The sequence below is a fragment of the Osmerus mordax genome, chromosome 24 (genome assembly GCF_038355195.1).
Source record: "Osmerus mordax isolate fOsmMor3 chromosome 24, fOsmMor3.pri, whole genome shotgun sequence".
NCBI lineage: Eukaryota > Metazoa > Chordata > Actinopteri > Osmeriformes > Osmeridae > Osmerus > Osmerus mordax.
The window spans coordinates 2,487,130-2,506,823 of NC_090073.1; the positions used below are offsets into that span (position 1 = coordinate 2,487,130).

Consider the following 19,694-nt stretch of genomic DNA (forward strand, 5'->3'; position numbering starts at 1 on the left):
TAGCACCCCATGCTAATAGTGTTACTCCTCCCCTATACTAACAACTGTACTAAAAGACTGTCTTCATAATCACATCTCCTAGCTCACAGTACCCGAGGAAGTGTGTCTGTACTACAAGACTGTGTTCACATCTCCTAGCCCACAGTACCTGAGGAACTGTGTTTGTACTACAAGACTGTGTTCACATCTCCTAGCCCACAGTACCTGAGGAACTGTGTTTGTGCTACAAGACTGTGTTCACATCTCCTAGCCCACAGTACCTGAGGAACGGTCTCTGGCTTGTTGTTTGTTGAGATGTTGACCTTTGCAAAGACTGAATAAACCTTTCAAACTCTGCTGAGATTCCTGACCAGTTTTTGTACTTGGAATTTGAGGAAAACTTGAATACAAATACACAACAGCAGGTTGTGCTCTGACATGAATAAGAAATGCTGCATTGATTCATATGGGCCCAAAAACATTTAAACACTATCATTATAATCACAAATAAACTATAAGACAAATATGTTAGAATATAGGAAGGTTGAGTCCCAGTAGAGACAGCTTCTTCACAACATGTCACCTTCATCACATAACATTGAACTCCGGCAGAGGTCGGTACATACCCTTCCTCATTAGAAAACCCTCCTGCATTGAAACTGATAGGTGGATGCATGGACCAGTCACTCTTCATGGACACACAGCTGGGTACAGGTGAGGCTGGTCTCTGCTGTCTCATCCTGTCAAACACAACAACGTGTCTTACAAACATACATCACTAAAGTAGACACCACAGACACAGCCATCATTTCAACAAACATTTGTTGCTAGAATCAATCATTAGTAGGGTCAGAACCAGGCTTGAATGTTGCTGTTCAATAGGAATGAGATTCAGACAGGCAGGTTTCCAGACCTGTTGTTACTCTGTATCTCTCACTGTGAACCTTTACCACATGGTCTGTATGTCAGCCAGGCTGGCAGTCAGCAGCTCTAACCCTGTGATATAGTAGGGATGTGATGAGGGATACTTTAGTATCTACAGTCAGCAGCTCTAACCCTGTGATATAGTAGGGATGTGATGAGGGATACTTTAGTATCTACAGTCAGCAGCTCTAACCCTGTGTTTTAGTATGGATGTGATGAGGGATACTTTAGTATCTACAGTCAGCAGCTCTAACCCTGTGTTTTAGTATGGATGTGATGAGGGATACTTTAGTATCTACAGTCAGCAGCTCTAACCCTGTGTTTTAGTAGGGATGTGATGACGGATACTTTAGTATCTACAGTCAGCAGCTCTAACCCTGTGTTTTAGTAGGGATGTTCCTTAGGCTTTCACTTCTAAAAACTTTTAAATTATAAATATTTCTTTGTTAATACATTTGTATAGGAGAGACATAAAAACATTTTTAACAATTGATTCTCAGAATTTCAACCAGACACTGAAGAATGACATCAGGTTCCACCTCACACAGGGCTGCATGTTTGCTAGCAGCCTGCTTTAGACACTGCAGCACTCCTCCACCCAGGAGTTTAAGACCTTCTGGTCTCAAGCAGTCTAAGTGGGCTGAGCCCCGCCCGGTCTGTGCTCATACCAGGCCTGGTACCTGCAGGGCTTTGACTCTCATGCTATCTGTGTGTGTGTGTGTGTCTGTGTGTGTGTATGTTTGTGTGTGTGTGTGTGTGTGTGTGTGTGCATGGAGGTTATGACTAGGGTGACCAAACATCTGTGCATGTGTGTGTGTTTGTGTGAATTAGTGTGTAGGGAGAGGGAGGTTATGTTTGTCAGTCACTGATCTCTTTTTATTGCATGTAAAGCTATTATACAAAAACTCAGTATTGACATTATATGTCAAGTATTTTAAAATTGAGAAATTATAACTACCTGGTTAGTTTAGGACTGGTTTAACTGAAGGCTTCCACTAGGAGGAGACGTCTGTTGTAAGCTCACATTCAGGTTAGCTGAACTAGTTAGAGCTGGTGTTGGTGTCTACAGGAGAGTATCTCTCCAGGAGCAGGGTTGGAGTGTAAACCTACAGGATGGTATCTCCCAATAGCAGGGTTGGAATATAAACCTACAGGAGAATATCTCTCCAGGAGCAGGGTTGTGACACATATATGTAAAGCAACATTGTTTTGGTGATGTGGGCCTCAGACACACACAGATGTGTGCTCCAGTTATGACCCTGCCCCCGTTATGACCCTGCCCAAGTTATGACCCTGCTGCAGTCATGACCGTGCTCCAGTTATGACCCTGCCACTGTTAAGACTTTGCCTCAGTTAAGACCCTGCCCCAGTTATGACCCTGCCCCAGATATGACCCTGCCCCAGTTATGACCCTGCTCCAGTTATGACCCTGCCCCAGATATGACCATGCTCCAGTTATGACCCTGTTCTAGTGTAACCCTAACCCTAGTTCTGCCACCAGAGTGAAGAGTTTAGCACCCCATGCTAATAGTGTTACTCCTCCCCTATACTAACAACTGTACTAAAAGACTGTCTTCATAATCACATCTCCTAGCTCACAGTACCCGAGGAAGTGTGTCTGTACTACAAGACTGTGTTCACATCTCCTAGCCCACAGTACCTGAGGAACTGTGTTTGTACTACAAGACTGTGTTCACATCTCCTAGCCCACAGTACCTGAGGAACTGTGTTTGTGCTACAAGACTGTGTTCACATCTCCTAGCCCACAGTACCTGAGGAACTGTGTTTGTACTACAAGACTGTGTTCACATCTCCTAGCCCACAGTACCTGAGGAACTGTGTTTGTGCTACAAGACTGTGTTCACATATCCTAGCCCACAGTACCTGAGGAACGGTCTCTGGCTTGTTGTTTGTTGAGATGTTGACCTTTGCAAAGACTGAATAAACCTTTCAAACTCTGCTGAGATTCCTGACCAGTTTTTGTACTTGGAATTTGAGGAAAACTTGAATACAAATACACAACAGCAGGTTGTGCTCTGACATGAATAAGAAATGCTGCATTGATTCATATGGGCCCAAAAACATTTAAACACTATCATTATAATCACAAATAAACTATAAGACAAATATGTTAGAATATAGGAAGGTTGAGTCCCAGTAGAGACAGCTTCTTCACAACATGTCACCTTCATCACATAACATTGAACTCCGGCAGAGGTCGGTACATACCCTTCCTCATTAGAAAACCCTCCTGCATTGAAACTGATAGGTGGATGCATGGACCAGTCACTCTTCATGGACACACAGCTGGGTACAGGTGAGGCTGGTCTCTGCTGTCTCATCCTGTCAAACACAACAACGTGTCTTACAAACATACATCACTAAAGTAGACACCACAGACACAGCCATCATTTCAACAAACATTTGTTGCTAGAATCAATCATTAGTAGGGTCAGAACCAGGCTTGAATGTTGCTGTTCAATAGGAATGAGATTCAGACAGGCAGGTTTCCAGACCTGTTGTTACTCTGTATCTCTCACTGTGAACCTTTACCACATGGTCTGTATGTCAGCCAGGCTGGCAGTCAGCAGCTCTAACCCTGTGATATAGTAGGGATGTGATGAGGGATACTTTAGTATCTACAGTCAGCAGCTCTAACCCTGTGTTTTAGTATGGATGTGATGAGGGATACTTTAGTATCTACAGTCAGCAGCTCTAACCCTGTGTTTTAGTAGGGATGTTCCTTAGGCTTTCACTTCTAAAAACTTTTAAATTATAAATATTTCTTTGTTTGTTAATACATTTGTATTGGAGAGAAATTAAAAATGTTTTTACAATTGATTCTCAGAATTTCAACCAGACACTGAAGAATGACATCAGGGTCCACCTCGCACAGGGCTGTATGTTTGCTAGCAGCCTGCTTTAGACACTGCAGCACTCCTCCACCCAGGAGTTTAAGACCTTCTGGTCTCAAGCACTCTAAGTGGGCTGAGCCCCGCCCGATCTGTGCTCATACCAGGCCTGGTACCTGCAGGGCTTTGACTCTCATGCTGTCTGAACTAGTTAGAGCTGGTGTTTGTGTCTACAGGAGAGTATCTCTCCAGGAGCAGGGTTGGAGTGTAAACCTACAGGATGGTATCTCTCAATAGCGGAATATAAACCTACAGGATGGTATCTCTACAGGAGCAGGGTTGTGACACATATATGTAGAGCAACATTGTTTTGGTGATGTGGGCCTCACAGACACACACAGATGTGTGCTCCAGTTATGACCCTGCCCCAGTTATGACCCAGCCCCAGTTATGACCCTGCTCCAGTCATGACACTGCCCCAGTCATAACCCTGCACCAGTTATGACCCTGCCCCAGTTATGACCCTGCTCCAGTTATGACCCTGCTCCAGTTATGACCCTGCTCCAGTTATGACCCTGCCTCAGTTATGACCCTGCACCAGTTATGACCCTGCTCCAGTTATGACCCTCCACCAGTCATGACCCTGCTCCAGTCATGACCCTGCTCCAGTTATGACACTGCCTCAGTCATAACCCTGCACCAGTTATGACCCTGCCCCAGTTATGACCCTGCTCCAGTTATGACCCTGCCTCAGTTATGACCCTGCTCCAGTTATGACCCTACCTCAGTTATGACCCTGCTCAAGTTATGACCCTGCCCCAGTCATGACCCTACCCCAGTTATGAGCCTGCCCCAGTAATGACCCTGCTCCAGTTATGACCCTGCCTCAGTTATGACCTTGCTCCAGTTATGACCCTGCCCCAGTTATGACCCTGCTCCAGTTATGACCCTGCCCCAGTTATGACCCTGCTCCAGTTATGACCCTGCTCCAGTTATGACCCTGCCTCAGTTATGACCCTGCCCCAGTTATGACCCTGCTCCAGTTATGACCCTCCACCAGTCATGACCCTGCTCCAGTTATGACCCTGCCCCAGTTTTGATCCTGCTCCAGACATAACCCTGCCTCAGTTATGACCAGTTTTTGTACTTGGAATTTGGAGAAAACACAAATACACAACAGCAGGTTGTGCTCTGACATGAATAAGAAATGCTGCATTGATTCATATGGGCCCAAATACATTTAAACACTATCATTATAATCACAAACAAACTATAAGACAAATACATTATAATATAAGAATGTTGAGTCCCAGTAGAGACAGCTTCTTCACACCATGTCACCTTCATCACATAACATTGAACACCATGAGAGGTCAGTACATACCCTTCCTCATTAGAAGGTCCTCCTCCATCACTGAAATTGATAGGTCGATCCATAGACCTGGCACTCTTCATGGACACACAGCTGGGTACAGGTGAGGCTGGTCTCTGCTGTCTCATCCTGTCAAACACAACAAAGTGTCTTAAAAACATAAATCACTAAAGTAGACACCACAGACACAGCCATCATTTCAACAAACATTTGTTGCTAGAATCATTCATTAGTAGGGTCAGAATCAGGCTTGAATGTTGCTGTTCAACAGGAATGAGAGTCAGACAGGCAGGTTTCCTGACCTGTTGTTACTCTGTATCTCTCACTGTGAACCTTTACCACATGGTATGTATGTCAGCCAGGCTGGCAGTCAGCAGCTCTAACCCTGTGATATAGTAGGGATGTGATGAGGGATACTTTAGTATCTACAGTCAGCAGCTCTAACCCTGTGTTTTAGTAGAGATGTGATGAGGGATACTTTAGTATCTACAGTCAGCAGCTCTAACCCTGTGTTTTAGTAGAGATGTGATGAGGGATACTTTAGTATCTACAGACAGCACCTCTAACCCTGCGTTTTAGTAGGGATGTGATGAGGGATACTTTAGTATCTACAGTCAGCAGCTCTAACCCTGTGTTTTAGTAGGGATGTGATGAGGGATACTTTAGTATCTACAGTCAGCAGCTCTAACCCTGTGTTTTAGTAGGGATGTTCCTTAGGCTTTCACTTCTAAAAACTTTTAAATTATAAATATTTCTTTGTTTGTTAATAAATTTGTATTGGAGAGAAATTAAAAATGTTTTTACAATTGATTCTCAGAATTTCAACCAGACACTGAAGAATGACATCAGGGTCCACCTCGCACAGGGCTGTATGTTTGCTAGCAGCCTGCTTTAGACACTGCAGCACTCCTCCACCCAGGAGTTTAAGACCTTCTGGTCTCAAGCAGTCTAAGTGGGCTGAGCCCCGCCCGGTCTGTGCTCATACCAGGCCTGGTACCTGCAGGGCTTTGACTCTCATGCTGTCTCTCTGTGTGTGTGTGTGTGTGTGTGTGTATGTTTGTGTGTGTGTGTGTGTGTGCATGGAGGTTATGACTAGGGTGACCAAACATCTGTGCATGTGTGTGTGTTTGTGTGAATGTGTGTGTAGGGAGAGGGAGGTTATGTTTGTCAGTCACTGATCTCTTTTTATTGCATGTAAAGCTATTATACAAAAACTCAGTATTGACATTATATGTCAAGTATTTTAAAATTGAGAAGTTATAACTACCTGGTTAGTTTAGGACTGGTTTAACTGAAGGCTTCCACTAGGAGGAGATGTCTGTGTTCTAAGCTCACATTCAGGTTAGCTGAACTAGTTAGAGCTGGTGTTTGTGTCTACAGGAGAGTATCTCTCCAGGAGCAGGTTTGGAGTGTAAACTTACAGGATGGTATCTCTCAATAGCAGGGTTGGAGTGTAAACCTACAGGAGGGTATCTCTCAATAGCAGGGTTGGAATATAAACCTACAGGAGGGTATCTCTCCAGGAGCAGGGTTGGAGTGTAAACCTACAGGAGGGTATCTCCCAAGGAGCAGGGTTGGAGTGTAAACCTACAGGAGGGTATCTCTCCAGGAGCAGGGTTGGAGTGTAAACCTACAGGAGGGTATCTCTCCAGGAGCAGGGTTGGAATATAAACCTACAGGAGGGTATCTCTCCAGGAGCAGGGTTGGAGTGTAAACCTACAGGAGGGTATCTCTCCAGGAGCAGGGTTGTGACAAATATATGTTAAGTAACATTGTTTTGGTGATGTGGGCCTCACATGCACACACAGATGTGTGCTCCAGTTAGGACCCTGCTCCAGTTAGGACCCTGCCCCAGTTATGACCCTGCTCTAGTCTAACCCTAACCCTAGTTCTGCCACCAGAATTAAGAGTTTACTACAAGACTGTCTTCACAATCACAACTCCTAGCCCACAGTACCTGAGGAACGGTCTCTGGCTTGTTGTTTGTTGAGATTTTGACCGTTTTAAAGACTGAATAAACTTTTCAAACTCTGCTGAGATTCCTGACCAGTTTTTGTACTTGGAATTTGGAGAAAACTTGAATAAAATTATACAACAGCAGGTTGTGCTCTGACATGAATAAGAAATGCTGCATTGATTCATATGGGCCCAAATACATTTAAACACTATCAGTATAATCACAAATAAACTATAAGACAAATATATTATAATATAGGAATGTTGAGTCCCAGTAGAGACAGCTTCTTCACACCATGTCACCTTCATCACATAACATTGAACAACATGAGAGGTCAGTACATACCCTTCCTCATTAGAAGGTCCTCCATCACTGAAATTGATAGGTCGATCCATAGACCTGTCACTCTTCATGGACACACAGCTGGGTACAGGTGAGGCTGGTCTCTGCTGTCTCATCCTGTCAAACACAACAAAGTGTCTTAAAAACATAAATCACTAAAGTAGACACCACAGACACAGCCATCATTTCAACAAACATTTGTTGCTAGAATCATTCATTAGTAGGGTCAGAACCAGGCTTGAATGTTGCTGTTCAATAGGAATGAGAGTCAGACAGGCAGGTTTCCTGACCTGTTGTTACTCTGTATCTCTCACTGTGAACCTTTACCACATGGTCTGTATGTCAGCCAGGCTGGCAGTCAGCAGCTCTAACCCTGTGTTTTAGTAGAGATGTGATGAGGGATACTTTAGTATCTACAGTCAGCATCTCTAACCCTGTGTTTTAGTAGAGATGTGATGAGGGACACTTTAGTATCTACAGTCAGCAGCTCTAACCCTGTGTTTTAGTAGGGATGTGATGAGGGATACTTTAGTATCTACAGTCAGCAGCTCTAACCCAGTGTTTTAGTAGAGATGTGATGAGGGATACTTTAGTATCTACAGTCAGCAGCTCTAACCCTGTGTTTTAGTAGGGATGTTCTTTAGGCTTTCACTTCTAACAGCTTTTAAATTATCAATATTTCTTTGTTTGTTAATACATTTGTATTTGAGAGACATAAAACATCTTACAGTTTTTTACGATCGCTATGACAGTTTTTTCAATACCTTAAACAAGTTTCCTAAACACTTAACACAGTTAGCACAACATCCATCTGTGTAGGCTGTACAATTAACACATTTATTGTCGCTTTGACACAAAATGCATACAGTAAATACAAATTTTAAATGCTTGAACTTCTTTCACACACAAGCTCAACCAAGACCAAAACAATCGATTTTTACTGCCCAATTTACCAATGCTTTCACACTGTCAGCAAAACAGATAACATCATGTTCAAAACCTAAATTATTGGCTAAAGTCAAAGTGAACAGCTGTTTATATTGTGAATTGAAACACAAATATATCCCCTGTATTTTATTCCATTGCTACTGAGAAACAGCTGAAGTTGTGCAAATACTGTAAATCACAGCTGATTCCCAACTAGGAAACGCTCAGGTGTTGAGGTTGTTTCAATTGCATGACCATATGGTATAGACAGTAAAGAGGACCTCTTTGGGCTGATCTTATGTGGAAAAAGAATAATATAGAGCAACACGAAGAAAGTAAGAATACAGTAATGCCTGCACGAGGGAGAGGAAGACAAGTACCAGGACAAGAGAGAGGAGTGGGACAAGGGAGAGGAGTTAGAATGTGTGGTGGCGCTCAGAGAAGGGCCAGAGCTAGGGTAATACTGTAAATGGCAGCTATATTGCATATTTTGCAGTAATGTCCTGTTGCAAATTAAGCCTTTACTGCAGCAATTATGTTTGTGTCTTCTTTTTTTCAATACAGTAACCATACCTTCTATAAAGCTACTCTGAGATGGGTCATTCATTTTTTGTTCTGAATTTATGCAGCAAAAGGAACAAAATGCATGCATTTACAAAACCCAACAAAACAAAAATGTAGAGAGGCTTCAAAAGAAACTGCATTGCAAACACAATCTATAATCCATATACTGTGAGACCTGACACATACCTGCATAAATGAATGCAGTTTCTGTAATTCCATCTGATGTTAGTGTTTTTTATGACATTGTGCTATGATTGACTAAATGTTCCTGTGAAAAGAGAACGTGTGTTAGTGTTTGGTAGCCATGGTGTCATGTTTAGTGTATTTTTGTGTTATGACAATTAGTGTTTGAGTTTAGTTTACAATGTGTGATTTTGAGCATGAAATTAACAGTTTTACCAATTGTGTGTGGTAGGTGTGTTGGTGCGTTAAGAGTTTAGAAAACTTGTTTAAGGTATTGAAAAAACTGTCATAGCAATTGTAAAAAAATGTATTACAATTGATTCTCAGAATTTCAACCAGACACTGAAGAATGACATCAGGGTCCACCTCACACAGGGCTGCATGTTTGCTAGCAGCCAGCTTTAGACACTGCAGCACTCCTCCACCCAGGAGTTTAAGACCTTCTGGTCTCAAGCACTCTAAGTGGGCTGAGCCCCGCCCGATCTGTGCTCATACCAGGCCTGGTACCGGCAGGGCTTTGACTCTCATGCTGTCTGAACTAGTTAGAGCTGGTGTTTGTGTCTACAGGAGAGTATCTCTCCAGGAGCAGGGTTGGAGTGTAAACCTACAGGATGGTATCTCTCAATAGCGGAATATAAACCTACAGGATGGTATCTCTACAGGAGCAGGGTTGTGACACATATATGTAGAGCAACATTGTTTTGGTGATGTGGGCCTCACAGACACACACAGATGTGTGCTCCAGTTATGACCCTGCCCCAGTTATGACCCAGCCCCAGTTATGACCCTGCTCCAGTCATGACCCTGCCCCAGTCATAACCCTGCACCAGTTATGACCCTGCCCCAGTTATGACCCTGCTCCAGTTATGACCCTGCCTCAGTTATGACCCTGCACCAGTTATGACCCTGCTCCAGTTATGACCCTCCACCAGTCATGACCCTGCTCCAGTCATGACCCTGCTCCAGTTATGACACTGCCTCAGTCATAACCCTGCACCAGTTATGACCCTGCCCCAGTTATGACCCTGCTCCAGTTATGACCCTGCCTCAGTTATGACCCTGCTCCAGTTATGACCCTGCCTCAGTTATGACCCTGCTCAAGTTATGACCCTGCCCCAGTCATGACCCTACCCCAGTTATGAGCCTGCCCCAGTCATGACCCTGCTCCAGTTATGACCCTGCCTCAGTTATGACCTTGCTCCAGTTATGACCCTGCCCCAGTTATGACCCTGCTCCAGTTATGACCCTGCCCCAGTTATGACCCTGCTCCAGTTATGACCCTGCTCCAGTTATGACCCTGCCTCAGTTATGACCCTGCCCCAGTTATGACCCTGCTCCAGTTATGACCCTCCACCAGTCATGACCCTGCTCCAGTTATGACCCTGCCCCAGTTTTGATCCTGCTCCAGACATAACCCTGCTCCAGTTATAACCCTGCCTCAGTTATGACCAGTTTTTGTACTTGGAATTTGGAGAAAACACAAATACACAACAGCAGGTTGTGCTCTGACATGAATAAGAAATGCTGCATTGATTCATATGGGCCCAAATACATTTAAACACTATCATTATAATCACAAACAAACTATAAGACAAATACATTATAATATAGGAATGTTGAGTCCCAGTAGAGACAGCTTCTTCACACCATGTCACCTTCATCACATAACATTGAACACCATGAGAGGTCAGTACATACCCTTCCTCATTAGAAGGTCCTCCTCCATCACTGAAATTGATAGGTCGATCCATAGACCTGTCACTCTTCATGGACACACAGCTGGGTACAGGTGAGGCTGGTCTCTGCTGTCTCATCCTGTCAAACACAACAAAGTGTCTTACAAACATAAATCACTAAAGTAGACACCACAGACACAGCCATCATTTCAACAAACATTTGTTGCTAGAATCATTCATTAGTAGGGTCAGAACCAGGCTTGAATGTTGCTGTTCAATAGGAATGAGAGTCAGACAGGCAGGTTTCCTGACCTGTTGTTACTCTGTATCTCTCACTGTGAACCTTTACCACATGGTCTGTATGTCAGCCAGGCTGGCAGTCAGCAGCTCTAACCTGTGTTTTAGTAGGGATGTGATGAGGGATACTTTAGTATCTACAGTCAGCTGCTCTAACCCTGTGTTTTAGTAGGGATGTGATAAGGGATACTTTAGTATCTACAGTCAGCAGCTCTAACCCTGTGTTTTAGTAGGGATGTTCTTTAGGCTTTCACTTCTATCAGCTTTTAAATTATAAATATTTCTTTGTCTGTTAATACATTTGTATTGGAGAGACATAAAACATTTTTAACAATTGATTCTCAGAATTTCAACCAGACACTGAAGAATGACATCAGGTTCCACCTCACACAGGGCTGCATGTTTGCTAGCAGCCTGCTTTAGACACTGCAGCACTCCTCCACCCAGGAGTTTAAGACCTTCTGGTCTCAAGCAGTCTAAGTGGGCTGAGCCCCGCCCGGTCTGTGCTCATACCAGGCCTGGTACCTGCAGGGCTTTGACTCTCATGCTGTCTCTGTGTGTGTGTGTGTGTGTGTGTGTGTGTGTGTGTGTGTGTGTGTGTGTGTGTGTGTGTGCGTGCGTGTGTGTTTGTGTGTGTGTGTGTGTGTGTGTGTGTGTGTGCATGGAGGTTATGACTAGGGTGACCAAACATCTGTGCATGTGTGTGTGTTTGTGTGAATGTGTGTGTAGGGAGAGGGAGGTTATGTTTGTCAGTCACTGATCTCTTTTTATTGCATGTAAAGCTATATACAAAAACTCAGTATTGACATTATAGGTCAAGTATTTTAAAATTGAGAAGTTATAACTACCTGGTTAGTTTAGGACTGGTTTAACTGAAGGCTTCCACTAGGAGGAGACGTCTGTGTTCTAAGCTCACATTCAGGTTACATTTAGTCATTTAGCAGACGCTCTTATCCAGAGCTGAACTAGTTAGAGCTGGTGTTTGTGTCTACAGGAGAGTATCTCTCCAGGAGCAGGGTTGGAGTGTAAACCTACAGGATGGTATCTCTCAATAGCGGAATATAAACCTACAGGATGGTATCTCTCCAGGAGCAGGGTTGTGACACATATATGTAGAGCAACATTGTTTTGGTGATGTGGGCCTCACAGACACACACAGATGTAAGCTCCAGTTATGACCCTGCCCCAGTTATGACCCTGCTCCAGTTATGACCCTGCCCCAGTTATGACCCTGCTCCAGTTATGACCCTGCCCCAGTCATGACCCTACCCCAGTTATGACCCTGCTCCAGTTATGACCCTGCTCCAGTTATGACCCTGCTCCAGTTATGACCCTGCCTCAGTTATGACCCTGCTCAATTTATGACCCTGCCCCAGTCATGACCCTGCTCCAGTTATGACCCTGCCTCAGTTATGACCTTGCTCCAGTTATGACCCTGCCCCAGTCATGACCCTACCCCATTTATGACCCTGCTCCAGTTATGACCCTGCTCCAGTTATGATCCTGCCACTGTTAAGACTCTGCCCCAGTTATGAGCCTGCCTCAGTTATGACCTTGCTCCAGTTATGACCCTGCCCCAGTTTTGATCCTACTCCAGACATAACCCTGCTCCAGTCTTGACCCTGCTCCAGTTATGACCCTGCCCCAGTCATGACCCTACCCCAGTTATGACCCTGCTCCAGTTATGACCCTGCCTCAGTTATGACCCTGCTCCAGTTATGACCCTGCCACTGTTAAGACTCTGCCTCATTTAAGACCCTGCCCCAGTTATGACCATGCTCCAGTTATGACCCTGCTCCAGTTATGACCCTGCCCCAGTTATGACCCTGCCCCAGTTATGACCCTGCCCCAGTTATGACCCTGCTCAAGTTATGACCCTGCCCCAGTCATGACCCTGCCACTGTTATGACCCTGCTCCAGTTATGACCCTGCTCCAGTTATGACCCTGCCACTGTTATGACCCTGCTCCAGTTATGACCCTGCCACTGTTATGACCCTGCTCCAGTTATGACCCTGCCACTGTTAAGACCCTGCTCCAGTTTTGACCCTGCCCCAGTTATGACCGTGCTCCAGTTATGACCCTGCACCAGTTATGACCCTGCCTCAGTTATGACCCTGCCTCAGTTATGACCCTGCTCCAGTTATGACCCTGCTCCAGTTATGACCCTGCTGCAGTTATTACCCTGCCACTGTTATGACCCTGCTCCAGTTATGACCCTGCCACTGTTAAGACCCTGCCCCAGTTATGACCCTGCTCCAGTTAGTCAGCTGGGTACAGGTGAGGCTGGTCTCTGCTTGATTGGGCTTCAACACAACAGAGACAGACCTTCAGTCTCTCATTTATTCTGACTAATGATGATGTCATAATATCACTGCTGAGCTCTGAGATGGAGAACAGTCATGAACAGTTATGGATTCTCATCTTACCTCTTAGCTTTGGTGTCCATGTCATGTTCCCCAGGGAGACTCATTTTAGAGGCAGGGACCCCCTCCTCTCTCTCCCCAGGGTGACTCATTTTAGAGGCAGGGACCCCCTCCTCTCTCTCCCCAGGGTGACTCATTTTAGAGGCAGTGCCCCCCTCCTCTCTCTCCCCTGAGAGACTCATTTTAGAGGCAATACCACCCTCTTCTCTCCCTCCACTCTCTAAAATACAGAACGTTCCTCTTCAGGGTCTGATTAGTAGAAGTATTTTGAAGCCAGACCTGTAAACAAACAAGTTAGAATCCAACCTTATTAAACTGCTACCTCAAGAGAAGAAGGATAGGATAACTTACTTTTTACCCTGATTCATAACACCCCTCTATGATGTAAACAACTCAATTAAAACACATACAAAACAAAAACTGTTCATTGATAAACATTGATAACACACCAATGTGACAAAAACAGCTTTGTTAAAACTACTTCAGTATCTCAGTCTGATACTGACATAAGATAAGACAACAAGTACTGAGCACTAACTCACTTCCTCTTAGAAAAACCTTAACGGACCTGTCACATGTCTCTGTGGATGTACGTTAGTTTTTAGTATATGTGAAGAAAAAAATGTAATTGGAAGATTTATAATTCGTTTCTAAACGACCATCAACACCATGGCTGGTTAATTATATGAAACAATAAAAGTGATCTTGATATTATTAGACCATAGTGAGTTAGTTATAACTTGTTGCATGTTGGCCATTAGACTGAGCGAAAAGCCGTTTCATTTCCTGTTAGAAAACTGTGGTACTAAGATGCCATAACTCTGAAACCTCCCCTTCTCTTTTACTGTATGTGTACATTGATACTGGGAAAGAATATTGTAAAATGACTTACTTTAAAATCTTCTTTTCAGTTTGAGAATCTGTTTTACACATTCTTTTAGTCACAAAATGGATCCTGTAAAAGATATTTTGACTTTCACTTTCACCTAACCCTCCTCTTTCATTTCAGGCCTCACCCACCTCCTTATATCAGCCAATAGGAAACAGGAGGAGCTGAAACTTGATCCTAAGAGCAGGAGCTGAAAAGAGACAAACACGCAGGAGAAACACCACACATAAGAAATGTAATGATCTATTTCATTATATAATGTATATAGTTGATTTTAATGAATCCACAACATATGGCTAAGAAGCTACAATTAGATGAATCTATATGTAATGTATGGCGCTAATGTTCACATTTCAGTAGAATATGATTATTAATATCATGGTGTTCTGTTCTGTCTCTGACACCTAAACTGATGATTCAGTGTGTTCTCAAGCAGCTTTGCTTTAGATCTAGAACAGTTACTTCCAGTTTTTTTCCAACTGCTAACACACTAAAATGACATGCACAGCACAATTATTTAAACTGACACACCCCTCTTTATCACACACAGTGAGTTAGACACCCCCCTCCCAAAAACTCTTTTCAAGTCTCCAAAAGTCTAAACACATTTTCTGCTTTACACACATTTTGCAATTCAAAATGGCACTTTTTAAATCAATGGTCAATTGTTACCACTTCATTCAGGAAGTAAACACTATGAAAAGACCACAGATGAGCACTTTTTTTTTTACAACAACAATGGAAGACGTTGCAGGAAGAGGGAGGGGGAGAATGAGAGGGGGAGCAAGAATGAGAGGGGGAGGGAGAATGAGAGGGGGAGGGAGAATGAGAGGGGGAGGGAGAATGAGAGGGGGAGGGAGAATGAGAATGAGAGGGGGAGGGAGAATGAGAATGAGAGGGGGAGGGAGAATGAGAGGGGGAGGGAGAATGAGAGGGGGAGGGAGAATGAGAGGGGGCCGTTTTACTGTTGCCTCTGTCATCCGGACATCTAGACTGGAGTACAGGTATGTAACCATCTAGACTGGAGTACAGGTATGTAACCATCTAGACTGGAGTACAGGTATGTGACCATCTAGACTGGAGTACAGGTATGTAACCATCTAGACTGGAGTACAGGTATGTAACCATCTAGACTGGAGTACAGGTATGTAACCATCTAGACTGGAGTACAGGTATGTAACCATCTAGACTGGAGTACAGGTATGTAACCATCTAGACTGGAGTACAGGTATGTAACCATCTAGACTGGAGCACAGGTATGTGACCATCTAGACTGGAGTACAGGTATGTAACCATCTAGACTGGAGTACAGGTATGTGACCATCTAGACTGGAGTACAGGTATGTAACCATCTAGACTGGAGTACAGGTATGTAACCATCTAGACTGGAGTACAGGTATGTGACCATCTAGACTGGAGTACAGGTATGTAACCATCTAGACTGGAGTACAGGTATGTAACCATCTAGACTGGAGTACAGGTATGTGACCATCTAGACTGGAGCACAGGTATGTAACCATCTAGACTGGAGTACAGGTATGTAACCATCTAGACTGGAGTACAGGTATGTAACCATCTAGACTGGAGTACAGGTATGTAACCATCTAGACTGGAGTACAGGTATGTAACCATCTAGACTGGAGTACAGGTATGTAACCATCTAGACTGGAGTACAGGTATGTGACCATCTAGACTGGAGTACAGGTATGTAACCATCTAGACTGGAGTACAGGTATGTAACCATCTAGACTGGAGTACAGGTATGTAACCATCTAGACTGGAGTACAGGTATGTAACCATCTAGACTGGAGCACAGGTATGTGACCATCTAGACTGGAGTACAGGTATGTAACCATCTAGACTGGAGTACAGGTATGTAACCATCTAGACTGGAGTACAGGTATGTGACCATCTAGACTGGAGTACAGGTATGTAACCATCTAGACTGGAGTACAGGTATGTGACCATCTAGACTGGAGTACAGGTATGTGACCATCTAGACTGGAGTACAGGTATGTAACCATCTAGACTGGAGTACAGGTATGTGACCATCTAGACTGGAGTACAGGTATGTGACCATCTAGACTGGAGTACAGGTATGTAACCATCTAGACTGGAGTACAGGTATGTAACAATCTAGACTGGAGCACAGGTATGTAACAATCTAGACTGGAGCACAGGTATGTAACAATCTAGACTGGAGCACAGGTATGTAACCATCTAGACTGGAGCACAGGTATGTAACCATCTAGACTGGAGCACAGGTATGTAACCAACATTTCTTTCACACTATGAAGTACACCCCATGGCTGATGTCATACACTAACTGTACAAGTTTCCTGTACAATTTACTCTACTGTGGAGAAATATATTTAGGCTGCATTGTCCAAGCCCTATATTATAGTTTTTTTGTTTTTCTAAAGGACTGAGAGATGCAACCATGGTGGAGGAAGTGGCCAAATGTTCACCGGGGTACAGGATGCTGCCATTGTAAACTTGGTTATGGAAAATAATCAAATCAGATTACGAGAAATTCAAAGCCACATCATCCAAGAAAACACCATATTCAACAACATTCAACGAGTCAGTCTGTCCACATTTGCTCGCATTCTCAAGCGAAACCAAATCAGAATGAAACAACTTTATAAGGTGCCATTTGAGAGAAACTCTCAAAGAAACAAAGAGGTCAGACGAGCATATGTGGATGTAAGTACAATATTGACTGCAGTACACTACACACAACATTGTTTCCCAGTGTACTGGATAACACCATATTGACTAATTTTTGTTCTTTGTTTTCAGGGAGTACTGGAAATGGATGCTCATGCAATCCCACATGAGTTCATCTTTATAGAAGAGGCTGGGTTCAACTTAGCGAAGACCAGAAGAAGGGGGAGAAAAGTCATTGGCCACAGAACCATTATAGACATTCCCTAGTTATTTGTGTTTGCCTCTTTTTTTTCTATCTATTTTTTCTGCAATTTTCTTTTTCATTTTACTGTTTTTTGTGAGCATATTTTTGTTCAGTCCAATGTAAATATAACTGCTGTGCATATGTTGCACTGACTATATGTAGTTTTAATTGCAGGGCTTCATTTTGCAGGAAATATTAGGTATTTTGCAGATTGGGTGTGTGGTTTTGTGAATTGTGATAAGTATTTTGATAAAACCAGCCTAGTTTCCAAAGTTGTGTTTTAACAATTGTAAAAAACTGTAACCATACTTCGGATACTTTTTCTAAACTCTTAACACAGACTGACACCTACAAAACACAATTGGCCAAATGCATAATTTTCTTCTCAAAAACACATTTTGTTAAATACGTATATACTAACTCTCCATTTCAAGACAGAACACATGTTTCTCTGCACACACTGACTTTACATTTACATTTAGTCATTTTTGCAGACGCTCTTATCCTTATCTACTCTCTCTACTTCTTTACCAAAACACTGGAAATCTGATTCAAAATGAAATTATTGTGTCAAAGAATAACACTTGTTTTCACTTCACAAGGTACATGCAGTCAATCAAAGTACACCAGGTTTCAAAATACTGGCTATTGTTGACATTATAAAAACTGCATAGACTTATGTTTCAGGTATTTGCATGCAAAACATGCAATCCACCTTTTACACTAAATTTCTTGGTTGGGAACTGTATGTCCACATGTACAATAATGTTCACATTCAAACACATTTCAGTAAAAAGCAAATAAGTTTTTTTTCCCCTTACTGTTTACTAAAGGAAGTACAGTATAAACGCAGTATACAGTAATAGAACAGAAAAGGTTTTACAGTAATGCTTACAGTGAACAAAATATCCATGAAACACAAGAGCATTCCGTAAAAAACCCCCCAGCAAAAACCCCAGATAAAAAAGGGGGAACAAAAAAGCATTAAATGACTGTATCTAATCCCTGCGATCTTCAGGGTTAGGCCATTTGACCATGTTTTCATCAACATGGTCAATGATAGTGGCACGAATTTCATCACTGACTACTGTTCTTGCAGCCCTTGGAATGCCACCACCACGCATTCTTACACCTCTACCTTGCCCTCTCCTTGGGCCTGCTCTTCTCCCCAGCCCTGCTCCTCTCACTGCTCCTCTCACTGCACCTGCACCTCCTTCTGCATCTCTCACTGCTTCTGCACCTCTCCCTCCATCTCTCACTGGGCCTGCTCTTCTCCCTGGGCCCCTTGCTCTTCCTCGTCCAGACATTACAGTGTTTGTATTTTTCTGTTTCCAAAAACATCACTCTTCAAAGTCCTTCTTTTATAGTAATTGAAGGAAATAACCCCTGCCACTGAGTCTAAGCCAGACTGGAATCCGCTGTGGTTGGCCCACTTTACCCAACATAAATCAGCTGTGTGTCCATTTTTCAATTGTCTTAAAAAAAAATAGAGATATGTTGTTTTTGAACTAATATCATTGCAGAAGCAGATGTTTTTATACTGTATCTAAGGTTTGGATAATTGTTTTTGCTATTGTGGGATGTTGTGTTTTAACATTCGTAAATACTACACAAACAATCCATCATTTTGTTGGGAGGTATAGCTTGTCTGTTAAGAAAATGTAAGCGGAAATGTGTTCACTGACTGCATATTGTGTGAAAAAGACATGAAATATGTGAATTGTATGGACAAAAAAGACTGATGCTGTGCTAATTGTGTTTAGAGTTTTGAAAATGTGACAACTGTTTGGACAAATGCTTGTTAGCGACTGAAAAAAACTGTAGCAACTGTACACAGGTGGCGGGCCGGTCTGCGTTTCAAAGTCCCGGGCTTTGACAGAGACAGAGACCCTCTCCTCTTCTTGTTGTGTCTCTGTCCTCCTCTCCCTCCCTCTCCTCTCCTTGTTGTGTCTCTGTCCTCCTCACCCTCCCTCTCCTCTCCTTGTTGTGTCTCTGTCCTCCTCTCCCTCCCTCTCCTCTCCTTGTTGTGTCTCTGTCCTCTCCTCTCCTTGTTGTGTCTCTGTCCTCCTCTCCCTCCCTCTCCTCTCCTTGTTGTGTCTCTGTCCTCTCCTCTCCTTGTTGTGTCCCTGCTTAAGTATATAGCAACAATAACTCAATTACAGTAACATCTCAATTCCTCAACTACAGTAAGACAATGACTGTCACGGCCCCACCCCCCTGAGCTTGTTTCCATTACACACCTGCTCCTGATCATCGTTACCACTACTTAACCTGTGGCCTGACATCCAGTCCCTGCCGGATCGTTAGACGTACCAGTACGTTGCGCTTTAGTGCCTGTATTTAAAGTATACCACTAGTCATCCTGTTCGCTTTGCAAACTTTTCCTTATTTTTC

At 43.4% G+C, this 19,694-nt stretch overlaps 2 protein-coding genes across 16 annotated transcripts in view; one reads left to right on the plus strand and one right to left on the minus strand.

Annotated features, from left to right (window-relative positions):
- Positions 1-13,694, minus strand: part of LOC136933036 (NACHT, LRR and PYD domains-containing protein 12-like) — a 60,166-nt gene extending 46,472 nt beyond the window's left edge. For 2 of the 3 annotated variants that reach the window (XM_067228404.1, XM_067228407.1), the window contains exons 1-4: positions 13,501-13,694; positions 10,799-10,915; positions 7,430-7,543; positions 5,140-5,256 (exon numbers count right to left, since the gene is read on the minus strand). In XM_067228404.1, the coding sequence (XP_067084505.1) occupies positions 5,140-5,256; positions 7,430-7,543; positions 10,799-10,915; positions 13,501-13,679 (527 nt within the window). In that variant the 5' untranslated portion in view covers positions 13,680-13,694. The remainder of the gene's footprint in view (positions 1-5,139; positions 5,257-7,429; positions 7,544-10,798; positions 10,916-13,500) is intronic. The other variant, XM_067228405.1, reaches the window with a different exon arrangement.
- Positions 1-19,694, plus strand: part of LOC136933033 (NACHT, LRR and PYD domains-containing protein 12-like) — a 561,343-nt gene that overhangs the window by 154,980 nt on the left and 386,669 nt on the right. The window lies entirely within an intron of this gene.